This window comes from Lissotriton helveticus, chromosome 11 (assembly GCF_964261635.1).
Source record: "Lissotriton helveticus chromosome 11, aLisHel1.1, whole genome shotgun sequence".
Taxonomy (NCBI): Eukaryota; Metazoa; Chordata; class Amphibia; order Caudata; family Salamandridae; genus Lissotriton; species Lissotriton helveticus.
This window is the reverse complement of record NC_136072.1, coordinates 543,346,985-543,360,165: the sequence shown is the minus strand read 5'-3', so window position 1 is coordinate 543,360,165 and position 13,181 is coordinate 543,346,985. Positions and strand designations below refer to the sequence as shown.

Genomic DNA, 13,181 nt, shown 5'->3' with positions numbered 1-13,181 from the left:
TGTCATTATAATTAGTATGCCTCTGACCTTTCACAGATGTGACCTTTGTACTGGACGATGGGACCATCAGCGCTCACAAGCCGTTGCTCATCTCTAGCTGTGACTGGATGGCTGCCATGTTTGGTGGCCCCTTTGTGGAAAGCTGCACGCGAGAGGTAAGTACTTGGTTATGTGGAAGAAGGGGGCTGAGGGTTCAATATCTGGTTTTGCAGATTTAGGGCTCAGTGTGCTTGCCTCAAAATGTGTGCTTTGGTCAGAGAAATGTTCAGATGTCAAAGATGTGTCCTGTTAGTGTATGGGTGTCCTACTTGGAGGCTGAGGGGGGAACTGGGTGAGGTGATATGTCCTGCTATGTGTGAGGTGTCCTACTTGTGGTAATGTTTGGTACTGGGGAGAAAGGAGGAGGTGAGGTGTCTGGCTTATGAGGTATCCTGGTAGCGGGGTATCCTCCTCGAAGTAACAAATGTGCCCTTCTTTTGTTGATGTGCGAATTTCCTTCTTTGATTAAGGTACCCTGCTGTGGCAGGTGGGGAAGGGTATATCTATGAACTGTGTTGTCTGCCAGGGCAGCAGTCAGCTAGCAGCCCCCCTCCCTTAGCTGTATGTCTCTGGCTCCTTCTATAAATAGCAGCTGGAAAGTAGGACTGATGAGGAAGCGTTTTACTCGGCAGCATCATGCATCTCACCAAGTGCGAGGGGAGGGCAGCAGAGGCTTTCTATAAGGGTTTGACACTCGACTCCCAAAGAATTTACTGGACTAAACCCTCCTGTCCTGTATTCAATACAAAAATACTGACTGTTTTTTTTAGGTCTTTGAATGTAAAAAAATGCAAACTCAGTAAATGAGAATTTATTCAATGTAGATTTATTCTTAAGTCTCAAGGTATTATGTATTAGGGACAACACCTTTTTCACAACAACAAGTCGCTACTTCAGGGCCAAATACGTATGATATTGTAGGTGCAAATGCAAATAAGGACGACTTAACTCTATGTCATTGTGATGTAGTTTTCAGTAATATATTCTTCATAAATGCCCTGGGTCCAAAGTGTGCTATTATTGCGATATAGTATTCTTCTATTATTCCCAAATGATCGAATCAAACCAGGTGATCGGTAAGAAGGGTGATATTTGAAAAGTGTATTAGAAATAGCAGCTGGAAAGTAGGACTGATGAGGAGGTGTTTTACTCAACAGCACCATGCATCTCACCAAGCTTGGAGGAACGGGGCTGTGAAGTGTGCCATCGGTTCTAGGTGTGTGGTGGTAGGAGTGGGTAGAGAAGAGAAAATGGGAGAAAGCGAGAGAGATAAGAGAACAAAAGTTGAAAAGAGGGAGTTAGATCATTCAAGGGAGAGGGAGGAGAGAGGGGGGTGAGAAAAAAGTGAGTAAGGGCTGAGAGAGAAGAAACATAGGAGGGAAACAAAGAAGGTTGAGGCATTAGTGAAATGGGTAGGGAGTGTGAATGAGGAAGGGAGAGGCGATAGAGAGAGTGTATAACAGTGAGAGCAACTGTGTAAATGTGAGTAAGAGAGAGAGGGCATGCCCTGGAGGGTATCTGCAGAATTGACCCAGAGCTGAGACCATTAATCCCGGTTAAGCTCAGGCGCCTGAGACGCACTAAATCTCCTAAATACCCCAAATCTGGGTTTATGTGGGACAGAAAATATTCTCCAACCACAGTCTGTTACCTGCAGGCACAGGCTTAGTGCAGAGGTTCAGTACACTGCCTCATGAACCTCAGGGGGCTATAGAAGTAGAATGTATGGCACTTAGTTATGAGCCTTGCAACCAGTGGCGGCTGCTGCCTATCTAGAGTGATAGGGTGGCCATGGGAGGAAGGCAAGTGTTGGGGACGTTTAAAATGATAATATATATTTTTTTAAAGTCGTACTTGCCGCTCCGAAGATGCCCGCCTCTTTGCTCGTCTCTTCGCCGTCGGGCCAGAAAGGGATGAGCCCTCAGGGTACAGCCTCCACACCCAATCCAGACGATGTTCTCACATGAGGGTAGCGCCAGTCTTTGTCTGAGCGGCCTCAGTTGCTGCTCAACGGTGCATTGGAGCCTGTGCCTTTTCTCCAACCCGGCTGTGTAACACAGCAGGGCTGGAGAAACATAGGTGAGCATGTGTGTTGGCCGGCGTAGGACGGCCGGCAAAGCACACATACGCACTTATGAGTGCCCTCTACTCCTCCCTGACATGCTCGGCCCGGCCCCACCCTGTAGTCATTGCGGGGTATGGACAGACAACATAAATAAAATGTAAATAAGTGTGTTATTGTCATTTTATTTGACTATATGCTGACGCGAGCCCAGTATGGGGTGACGCTCCTCCTCCATTACTGAGGAGCCACACCTGCTCGAAACAGCCCAAGAACACAACTTGTGTTTAGGCTAAGCAAGAGACGTACTAAATCTCATAGCCACCCCAAAACTTAGCATAGGGGGGACAGAAAGCATTTTCCACGTGCTTAGAACAGAACTATAGTTCAACGCCACATGAACCTCAGGGAGTCAGAGAGGTAGAATGCTGGTGAACTTAGTAATGAGCCTCGCAACAGCTCAATAACCTACCTTGTGTGAATTCTATGTGAGAGGGAACATGTGGGTTTTCTGTTCAAGAGGAATGTGCACAGGACATGATGGGAGTTCCAAGGTTGTGGGGAGAACACCCTTAGTTTGGGTCACATGCCTTTCCTACCTTTCCTCACAGGCTGCAACACTGAGCCCTTACACATGTTTACTGTGCAGATTATCTAAAGCTCGGGGCAACCATTCCTTTATGATCAATGTTTTACTGTCAACTGCCCTTGTACTATTTGATGCATCTTTCCAGGTGGTTGGGGACTTGTTATTGGCAAGTTTGTTAGTGAGGAGTGAACAACACAACTACTGCTCTCCGACAAGCCAATTACTTTGAAGGGAGGAGACATCTGGGACCTTAGCCAAGAAATTCTAGTATAAAAGATCCTCCCTTTGGAGGCGAAACTCTACATTAATTAAACCTGAATTTGCATTTTGGCATTCTATCTATACTATGATACCTACGATCTATCTCTAGTGTGATCTCTGCTGTACAATCGTAGAGCGAGTGTGAACGATGAGGCAGCGTCTCAAAAAACTAATATCTGATGACGTTGCACATAATTAAAGACCCATGTCTTCTTGCAAGCTTCTGGTGTGAAGTGACTTTTCACCCTTTCCCTATGGATAACCAGTAATCTGTAGCACACATTGGTCATACGACCTTGTTATTAAACAATAAATGCATAAATCAAAAGTATTAGGTGTATGCATTTAGAGGGTGAGCTGACATTTTTATGGTCATATGTACAGGTAAAAGGCAGCTTCTTCACAGAAGAGAATCTGTTTACCACCTGACCTCCATAGGAGCTGCCTTGCACCTGACCTGTGCTGCTATGTCTCAACCTGGGCATGCCTGTCTGATCCCTACTCAATAAGAAGTTTCTCCCTGGTCCAACTCCTTGTTAGACAAGCAGCCTTCCATCTTGAGGGGAACTTGCTACTGTCTGCTGAATCTGTTGGAACGCCCTCCCCCTGAGAGCCACCGGCTTGACTGACCCACTCTCTGTGTAAGACTCCACTTAAATCGTCAACTGAGTAAGAACATTTAGTAAATAAAGTGCTTGCTTGTATAGTTGTCCTTTTTCTCTCGTAAAATAGTCGAGTAATCCTTCTGAGTTGTATAAAATGAGTGTCATTCAGTCAGCAATGTTGTCATGGTAGTAAGAAGGTGAAAGCCTGTGTCGGCAAGTGTCTGATAAAAACATCATGAACATACATATTTAAACCGGTTTATTATTCAAGTTTAAGACTATCCGGTGTCTGGTGTTACATAAAACAGTCTAGTATGGGTGTATCAGTCTTAACCACTTCGATGCTAATGACGAGCTCAGCTCGTCATGAGGTACACCTCTCGTACGCTCATGACGAGCTGAGCTCGTCATGAACCGCGGGATTCCGCAATCTTCAGCGCACAGCGGTAAAGCGCTTAGCGCGGATGCGGTTAAGCACCTTAAAAGTGCTACAAGGTTTTATCAGGATGGTTTATTTCCTCCTATAATGAGCTTTGATTGGTGTTAGCGAGTACCGGAGATTAACTCCTTATTCGAAGACCCATGTTAAACTAGAAGCAATGGGTAGAATAAAAAAAGTTCAAAAGCATATCCAGGACATAAGTAACACAGGATGAACCTCAACAGCACACAGAAAGTGATAGCTTGCAGAAGTACTACCGCGGGGACAGATGTTATCATATTTGGTGTTAAAGTCCCACAAAATGTTTTCTTTTTAATGGTCCAGTGCTTTACGAAGGGAACCAATAACTGTAATAATCCATAGACGATTGTCTCAACCCGCTTAGACATCTGGTGGGAAGGCGTTCATTTCCTGACCAAGGACACAAAATAGAAAACTGACAAAGTCAAGAGAAATCCAAGGAAGTTGGTGAAACAGGGTGTCTTCAAGCTACAAAAGACACTACAAGTTGCTCAAGGCCATGAAGCAGAAGTACAGGATGTAAAGATTGAGCAACCGCACCCACAGCAGTTAATGCATCTACAGGAAATAAAGGATAGAAGATAGACTCAATGAAAAGGGTATGGAGATCACAAACCAGCAAGTACAGGTTGCCATGGCAAATGGAGGTGGCAACATGAACAGCAGTTGTGTACTGCTTCCGCTGAAGTTTATTACTCAAGCAAATACATTTGATATTTTGCCAAAGAATGACATACAGGACACAAACGTACAGGTAGCAGTAACATATGCTATGGTACAACTGGTCACTGAGGTGTGGGATTATAATGAGAGATTAATTGAAGACCGCGCATACCTCTTCCTTGAAGTAAAAAGCGGTGAGTAGTAGTATGAACACAGAGATACTTAAGAACTGAAGGCAGGGAAAAGCAACGCCACAACCACTTTCGCATAAGCAAATTGCAGACCAATCCACACCAACCAGCAAAAGCTGGAGGACAATGTGGATTTAAGGCTGCCAACGTACCGCGGCTCATAGGATGTAAGTAAAAATAATTGCTCTATAAAGAAAAATCAAGGAATCAAACAGCTGAGTCAATTAGGCATTGAATAAATAATTTTCAACAGGGCACATTTAGAAGAGCACTTTGGTCTCCTCAACCTCTATGATGTACCACACATAATGGATGGCACAACCGTGTTTAGCATGCACAATGTGCGAGCTTTATACGTTGCTTCTGCTTGGTGAAGAAAGCTGCTTCCTGGCACTTAAACTCAGATGAGGGTTACTAGGATAACAGTTAAAATCATCTCAGTGCATGAAATATTCAAATAAATGCACACAAGACAGTAGGGGATATAAATAATAGACGTGATTGTGGACAAGACATTTGTTTAGGGTAAAACAAGGGCACAACACAAATGAAACATGCATGCATTTCTGGTAATGTGCTCGGTAAGAAAGATGAATGTCAAATTCGGTGAAAAGACCAGTGGGAGTGCCCTAATTTGTCAAGCTCCCAATAATACAATGAAATCTAATCAAACGATATGAAAATGATCCGGATGTCACATTAGGTAAATTTAAATACTGTAAGAAAGTGGGGTATTAGTTGAAGGGGGTGGAAACCCCACTCAGGCAACGTCCACAGTCCTTGTCCGGGTGAACCACAAAAGTTACTAAATTAACCTGTGCTTAACCCTACGGTTGTTTGGGTCATGTGCAGTCGGGCTCAACTTAGAGGCACTGTATTACGTATTTATGCAGCACACAAACAGTAGTAACATGAAAAAGTCAACACTAGAGACATCCCACAACAATTTAGAATTTTTTTTTTTTTATTTGTGTTTATTGGCAATTTAAAACAATGCTACAAACAATGTAAACAACTAGCCAGTTGCTATTCGACACATAAGTATCTCAACATAGAACCATCACGTTAATTACAAGTATTCTTGCATTCATGTTAACTCCACCACTTTGTACCTGAAAAGGAGAGAGTACATCCTATCATATAAGGGATTAACAACTGACACCTTTCAAGAGACCATTGCAGAAATATTCCCTGCAGCATTTTCCAGGGTTCATAAGTGATTAAGCATAACAGACATCTACAGAGTGCTCCCCAATAGACGTATAACCCCCCATCCCCCCCCGGTCTACCCTACGTTGTCGTATCTCAAGTTGCCTCCTGGTGTTCTCGGGCCCACACAGCAAAAGGTTCCCAAATGTCCCTGGGCCTAGATGCTGAAGGCATCAATTCCCAAAAGGTGGTCGATTGTGAGTGGCCAAATGTTACGTCCCTAATCCAATCATTTTTAGAGGGAACCCTCTTACGTCCCCAGTGTATGGCAACCCGGCGTTTAGTAAATAAAAGTAAAAGAGCATGCAGCTTTCGGACCTTGACAGGTGTGTACTCGACATAGCCCAACAATCCCTTTACTGGGTCAGGAAAAAAAAAAGATAGTTAAATGTAATAAATAAGATGACACCAAAACTAATTAAATGCAATCAGTGGAAACTGAGCTATGCAATTTTAAAGGTTTAAGAAAAAATATCTCACACACAAAATTGGGTCTTGCGGAGTGTTTCAAGCATTGTTCCAGCCTGGGGCTAATCCAATTGGTGCCACGGTACATTCACTGAACAAAAATCTCCTAATCCTGAAAAAAAAAGAAATTGAGGATGAAAACCGTTACCCACCGTATGGTGGCATGCTTCATCATAGGGCCCCTCCTCACACCGCTTAACCAACAGTTCGGGTTGTCGGCAACAACTCCCACTCGAAGAGGAGCTCTTCAAGGTTTCACCCAATGTGAGCTATTAAGTGTGGGTGAGGACAGCAGAGTGTAATGTGATCAAATTTGCAAATTGAAAATACCTCTTGGTGAAGTAAAAATGCTTCTTTATTAATTCACACCAATTAGTATTTTAAAAACCAAGGGTGATATGACGTCTACGCAACTGTCATACTCGGGTCAGCGTGTCTCTGCCAAACTAATATCCTACTTCTAGGAGTTTGGCATCCCTCGGAACCTAACTGTTATTTATTTATTTATTTAGCAGATTTATAAAGCGCACTATCACCTTACAGGCATCCTGGCGCTGCGGCTCCATAGAGAGTGGCAAAGAGAGGGAGTGGAAGGATACCTGACAAAGTCTGATAAGAATACAAAATGATACAACCAGTAGGCCTCTTTTGTATAAGTTTATGATTTTGTTTTACAATTCACAAAAAGTTGAGTTGTATCTTTACGGTTGCGAAGTCTCCGCACTCGTGGTGAAGTGTCTGCACATAAAAAGGTAGGCAGTCGTAAAGATACTACTCATAAAATTGTTTGTTAATTGCAAACACTTGTTAACTTACACAAAAGTGTAATTTCACCTTTGTGTAGCATCGCTTTAAATTTTTTTTTTTTTTTTTAAACCATAAGTCTTAACTTAAATGGTTCTGCCAAATACATTTCAGCACATTGACATAGAACGGCGGTGAGCCTGAAGTCATTGTACTGATTCGTTGGGAGCTCCTGTACCAATACCTTGAATCATTTGCTGATTTCCAGCATTCTCTGGAAGTCCCTCTGCTGAACCCTGCTTTGCTGATTCCAGGAAAATTGGAGCTGTAATAATTTCACTTGAACTTGGGCTGTTTCTCATGGGGTAGGGGCTTTCTTGATCTCAAATGTTCCCTTTTCTGATCCCAATGGAGGGTAGTAGGCTGTGCTGATTTCAGAGCTCATTGATGAACCTCCAGGCTGGCAGGGTTTTAGTAGCTGCCTCAGGGTTCTTTTGTTGATTCCCAGTGGGTGGGGGCGGCGTTGATTGCAAAGATTTCTATGCTTTTTCCAAGTGTGATTGGGCTTTATTGAACTCACAGGGTCTCTTCAACCCTGATGTCCACACAGTGATTTTATGACTGTTCTTGGTGGACCATGCATTCCACCAGGAGACCCAAAGCTTAACGGTGTGGGGCAGAAGAGGTTGCCCTGCAGATTCCAGTGGTGCCTTAGTGACCCAGCTTTGCCCCTCTCTCTCCTCAGGTGCTGATCCCGTACACTACCAGGAGCTGCATGCGGGCGGTGCTCGAGTACCTCTACACTGGGCAGTTCAGCGCATGCCCAGACCTGGATGCCATTGAGCTCATTATCCTCGCTAACCGCCTGTGCCTTCCCCACCTGGTGGCCCTCACAGGTAGCCGGCAGTGTCTATGCCACGTGCGCATAGTGCATGTCATTCTGTTGTTTGTTTATCCATGCACAGAACATGCAGTCTTGGTGTGTCTGTACCTTAGTGTGTGCTTGTATCTGCCCTCTGTTGATTGTATTTCCCCGCTTTCTTGATGTACATGTAGCTGACATGCTCTCTTCAAGTACCAGTATCTGGAGTTGAACAAGCTAACTTTATAGGGAAGAGTTACATGTTGTCAGACTGAAGGCTGATACTCTCCAGAAGCCCACAAACCTGTGTTGAACAGATTGTGGCACAATGAAGTACAGCTTCAAGCAAAGTTAAATATCCATCCTGCGTGTATTTAGTAAAATCTATCCTTTATCCCAAATATTCGGCTACTACACAACAAAAGAGAGAAGGGCTTCCAAGCTGGGTAGTTATAACCATAACATGTACGTAGCAGGGTTCAAAAGTGTTTGAATAAAATACACAAATCCCGCATTATTGGGATACTGGCATCTTTCTCAGCCCGTTAGAACAAAGGTATCCTATCGCATCAAGCAGTAGAGTAATGTTTTGTGAGGTCCAAAAGTTTTTGGATATTTTCTTAATTAATTTAAGAGGGAAAGCGCTGAGCAAGTGGGTTACTAAGTAGACGTAAGGGGCCGATCAGCTGAGTTAACATTCACTGTTGACGGATTTCGAAGTCCACATAAAGATATGCTGATCTTGGGGTGTGTGCTTAGATTGAGGTAATTGAAGACACACTCTGTGAATCTGCCCAATGTAGTTACCCCCAGTTTAGTAGACGTTGCAGAGGCCTTTTCTTGCTTCAAGGGTGTATTGCCACCACTCAGCTTCATATGGACAATCTTTCCGCAGACCAGGGTTTTTCTAATACACAAGAGCTTGGTATGAAGGGAGGCAAAACGTCCCACTCTACGTGGGAACTGTTGCTGTCCTCGTCCGGATGGACTGCTTTTCTTCCCTTGTTGCCATGCAGTCAGGAGATCCTTTTGTCTCGAACCCCTTTGAGAAGCATAATGTCCTTCAAGCTAGGGGCAACAGGTTAGGTTTCTCTATACTAAGTATGTATTCACTTTAGTGGTGCTTTCAATGCAGATGCAACTCCCTGAGCCATTTTAATAATTCCTTGTGTAAAATGTAATCATGAACAGCCACCATTCTGATGTTAATGTAATTTACTGGTGGTGTTACTTAACCATTGATTTAACTGGCATTTCTGTTACTTCTCTTTACTCATGAAAGATGATAAAAAATGCATATTTCACCTCAGACCACATCTGTAAAGTGTCACTGCACATTTATGACCTACACTTGGCCAGAAAAATTTCTGGTGAACTCAGTAGAGGATTTGTACCCCTTGCTTCTCTGTATCTGATCGTCTCTTTTGGTTTGCGGCTCTCTACCCTGTGCCTCTCCACTGCTGCGTTTGAATATGCCCATCCCTCATTGTGCCTGCATTTGCCCGTCTTTCTTGGTCTGCCTATTTCGACCATATCCTTTGGTATTTTTATGTACTGGTACAGCAATACCCCTTCAACCAGTCTTGAGGAGCATCAAAAAGAGCTAACATTGGAGGTGTGGTCACCTGTACACAGAACCACTCTACAAATAATCGTCACCTTCATTCCTCAGTCTTTCTTCTTAGGGCAGTCCACTAAACTTCATTTCTTCATTTTTACTTCTTGGGGTTCCAGCCCACCACCTCCCCCGTGCTTTTCCCAGGCCCGCCAGTCTTGCGGCAGGCATTGGCTGGAGAATATCTATGCAGCCTAACTCTGGGTCTGCACCTGAGGATGCCAAGTAGCCTAAATATTTCAGTGTCTGCTCTGAGACCCTAGATTGCCCTAAAAGGTACACGTTGTTGTTTCGGCCTAACGTCAAAACATCTCCTTGGCAGTGAGGCCTGATAACATGGTAATTGTAGTTTAGAGCTGTTTTCCAGGCTTATGATGTCTTCCGCCAAAGAGAAGTCTAAATTGCTCAGAGCACCAAGGAAGAGAAACAAAATGAAATGGCTCGTTTGGGCTCAGGGGCTTATGCGAATGAGGAGGGTAGAGCTCTGGAATGGACAGGACAGTACTTAGGCCTGGTCTTTGCATTTTAGCTCCTTTATGCTGGACTTCAACACTCTTTGGTCACTTTACCTGTCAGTCAATCCAGTGGAGAAAAGGGCAGTACACACATCACTTCCCCAAGTAATTTGTACTTGCATTTACATTTATGTGGATTTTACGTTTCTTTAATTGCTTTACATTTGTGGTTCTTTCTTGGACGTACAAGTCCTTTTTTGTCACCATTGCTTCTGAATCTCTTTAACATCTCAGTTAGATGCAGTTCTATTGTCTCTGTTTATCGTCTCTACCTCTATTTTGTATCTCAGTATCATGACATCTGTCTCTGGACTTCTCCATTTCACATCTACGATTTTCTGTCTTATGTTTCTGCTTTTGTCTGTTTCATATCTGTACTTCTGCTGGTATTTGGCATCTTTCTTTATCTTTTTCTATTTATACCACAACTACTGGTTCATGTGTCTATTTCTGTGTCTCCATTTCATTCCCGTGCCTTATTTTAGTCTCTCCAAGTGTTTATTTAATTCCCGTTTTTATTGTCTCAGTTTCCAGTCTCTCATCCTGTTTCTTTGTTTTGCATTTTCCTATTTGCCTGTTTCATGTTTCCATTTCTGTTTCACGCATCTGCTTTTGTACCTGCTTTCACTTTTCGATTTCGTTTCTGCTTACTAAGCCCACTTCCTTGTTTTTTATCTGTTTTTATCATATCTATGTATCTGTTGTGTGTTTCTCTATCGGATTGCTCTCCTTCTTCCACCTCTCCGGTGTGCACTGTCTCATACACCCAGTATCTGTCCCATCTCTCTCTCTCTCTCTGTACGCCAGTTGTCCTGTCTTCAGCACTTTGTTCTGCTCCTTTGTTTACCTTTTCCTTGCACAGTTTCTGACTTTGCTTTTGCCTTTGTTCACATTGTTTCTACGTCTGTTGAACTCACATATGGTGCATGTTGCATTCTAGAGCAAGCATAGAAAGAGGAAAATGCCATCAATGATTGTGTTTGTGCAGGAAGGTATACCACCCTGCACAAACACAATTATACCTGCAACACAGTCACTGTTGCAACATGACGCAAAGGTGCTTGTACTGGCGCATGGCAGCCAATTGTGCGCCAGCGCGGGGAAAAACAACAGGATGTGTTGTTTTGTTGTTAATGCAACGCATCCCTGTGCTTTTAAAAGGACGCAGCTCGGCGCAGCTTGCGGCACCACACTGCATCATTTTATAGTAAAAGAGGCCAGTGGTGCCTTGTGTTTGCCCCTCTTCTGTTTCACGATCTCATCCATGCTGTCTGTGTATTCCAGAGCAGTACACTGTGACAGGCTTGATGGAGGCTTCCCAGATGCAAGTGGACATAGACGGGGATGTGCTGGTCTTCCTCGAACTGGCTCAGGTAGGAATAAAATAATATGTGGTCTGTTATTCAAGAATGCATTCCACCACTTGTGACCGCTATGGAGAGTCTTCTTGTTCCTGTTTTCCTGCTTCGGCGGTTACTGCTCCACCTATCAGTTAAAGATGGTAACAGATCTCTGAGCAACACACTTCTGAGTACTCGGCCTCCCCATATTGAAGTAGGCAGTAACACAGAAATCTTCATACTGTTTGGCACAAGGACCCCCTCCTGACAAACATTTCTAGAACCTGGTATGCCTCATCATCGACAGCTATCGACAACCATAACGCCGCCGATTCCCACAGCAAATAATGATTACGTTGGGTAAATAATATCAAACCGTGTTTAGCAAACCAAAGGTCAGTGAGCGTGGCGGTGTGATCAAAGGTGTAGCTAAAAGCAAAGGGCCTCATTTATGAGGAATTGGAGTAGGGCAGCGCCGCAAGTCTTTTTGCTGCTCTGCCGTATGGAAATCTGAAAGGGCAGGAATGCACTGTATTTTTGAAATACGGTGCATTCCTGTCCTTTTTCTATTGCGTTGGTGCACAAATTGCTGCCTAGCACCTACAAAGACAGGATTGTTTTGCACAGGAAGGGCCATCTTCCTTCACTAAAACAATCCAGAGAGGTGTTCTCCTCTTTCTATGGAGCTGCAGAATGTAGCACACATGGAAAGAGCGAGGAGAAATTAAAACATCCTCGACTGTCACTTTGTATGGAATGAATAAGACCGACCCAGTCAGAGTCCCATCAACAATTATCTATACTGTTTAGCCCCTCATATATCATGTACTCTCTGCCATTTTTTCATCCTGTGTCTCCCATCAAACTTTTATTAAACAGTTTTGTCTGTGTGTTCCTGCTTTCTACCAGGGGCCTCCACAGTCTGATTTCTTTGTGCTGCAGGGAACACCAAGCTATCTGCATATATGAGACCAGTCACTTGCAGGATTTCATTTTGAGTGTGACAGAGTTTACAGCTTTTAAATTCTCAAAAGGTTTGCTGTAGGATGGTCGAATATACAGCCTTTTAGGTTGGTAACATACCACCTCCCAGTTCAGTTGGGGTGTTCGTTTTGTGGTCTCGCTATTAACCGCTCCAGCTGTCAGTTAGGAGTTAGCATTTTCTATAATACTCCACAGAGTCAATCCTTGCGCGAGATTGGATCGTTTTTGTGTTAATTTCAGTTGCCTTGCCCCAAGTTCTTGCCTTCCTGGCTTTCTCTGTTTGACTAGCCCAAAGGAGCTTTTTGTTTCGCCTTTGGTATAAACGTCATTCATCCGGCTCAGAACGCACCTTTGTAAACAGAGCCGCTGGTAAAACACAGTGTGCTACCTTTCAGTGCCACCTAGTGGTCACTAGAAAAAACAGCAGCAGAAATGTGGTCGATATAAGCTTGAACTCGTTAGAAGACAGTGATATTGCTATTTTAAACAAGCATTGGCAATGTCATTCGTCCTTGCTTGAATGTAATAGTAATCCATCGAGATCACTTGGCATTGCCAGTTCTTGTCTTTC

The 13,181-nt window shown here is 43.7% G+C and overlaps 1 protein-coding gene across 4 annotated transcripts in view; it reads left to right on the top strand.

Moving 5' to 3' along the window:
* Positions 1-13,181, top strand: part of RHOBTB2 (Rho related BTB domain containing 2) — a 260,721-nt gene that overhangs the window by 235,410 nt on the left and 12,130 nt on the right. For all 4 annotated transcript variants that reach the window (XM_078666263.1, XM_078666262.1, XM_078666264.1 and 1 more), the window contains 3 exons: positions 37-155; positions 8,040-8,190; positions 11,571-11,659. In XM_078666263.1, coding sequence (XP_078522389.1) covers positions 37-155; positions 8,040-8,190; positions 11,571-11,659 — 359 coding nt within the window. The remainder of the gene's footprint in view (positions 1-36; positions 156-8,039; positions 8,191-11,570; positions 11,660-13,181) is intronic.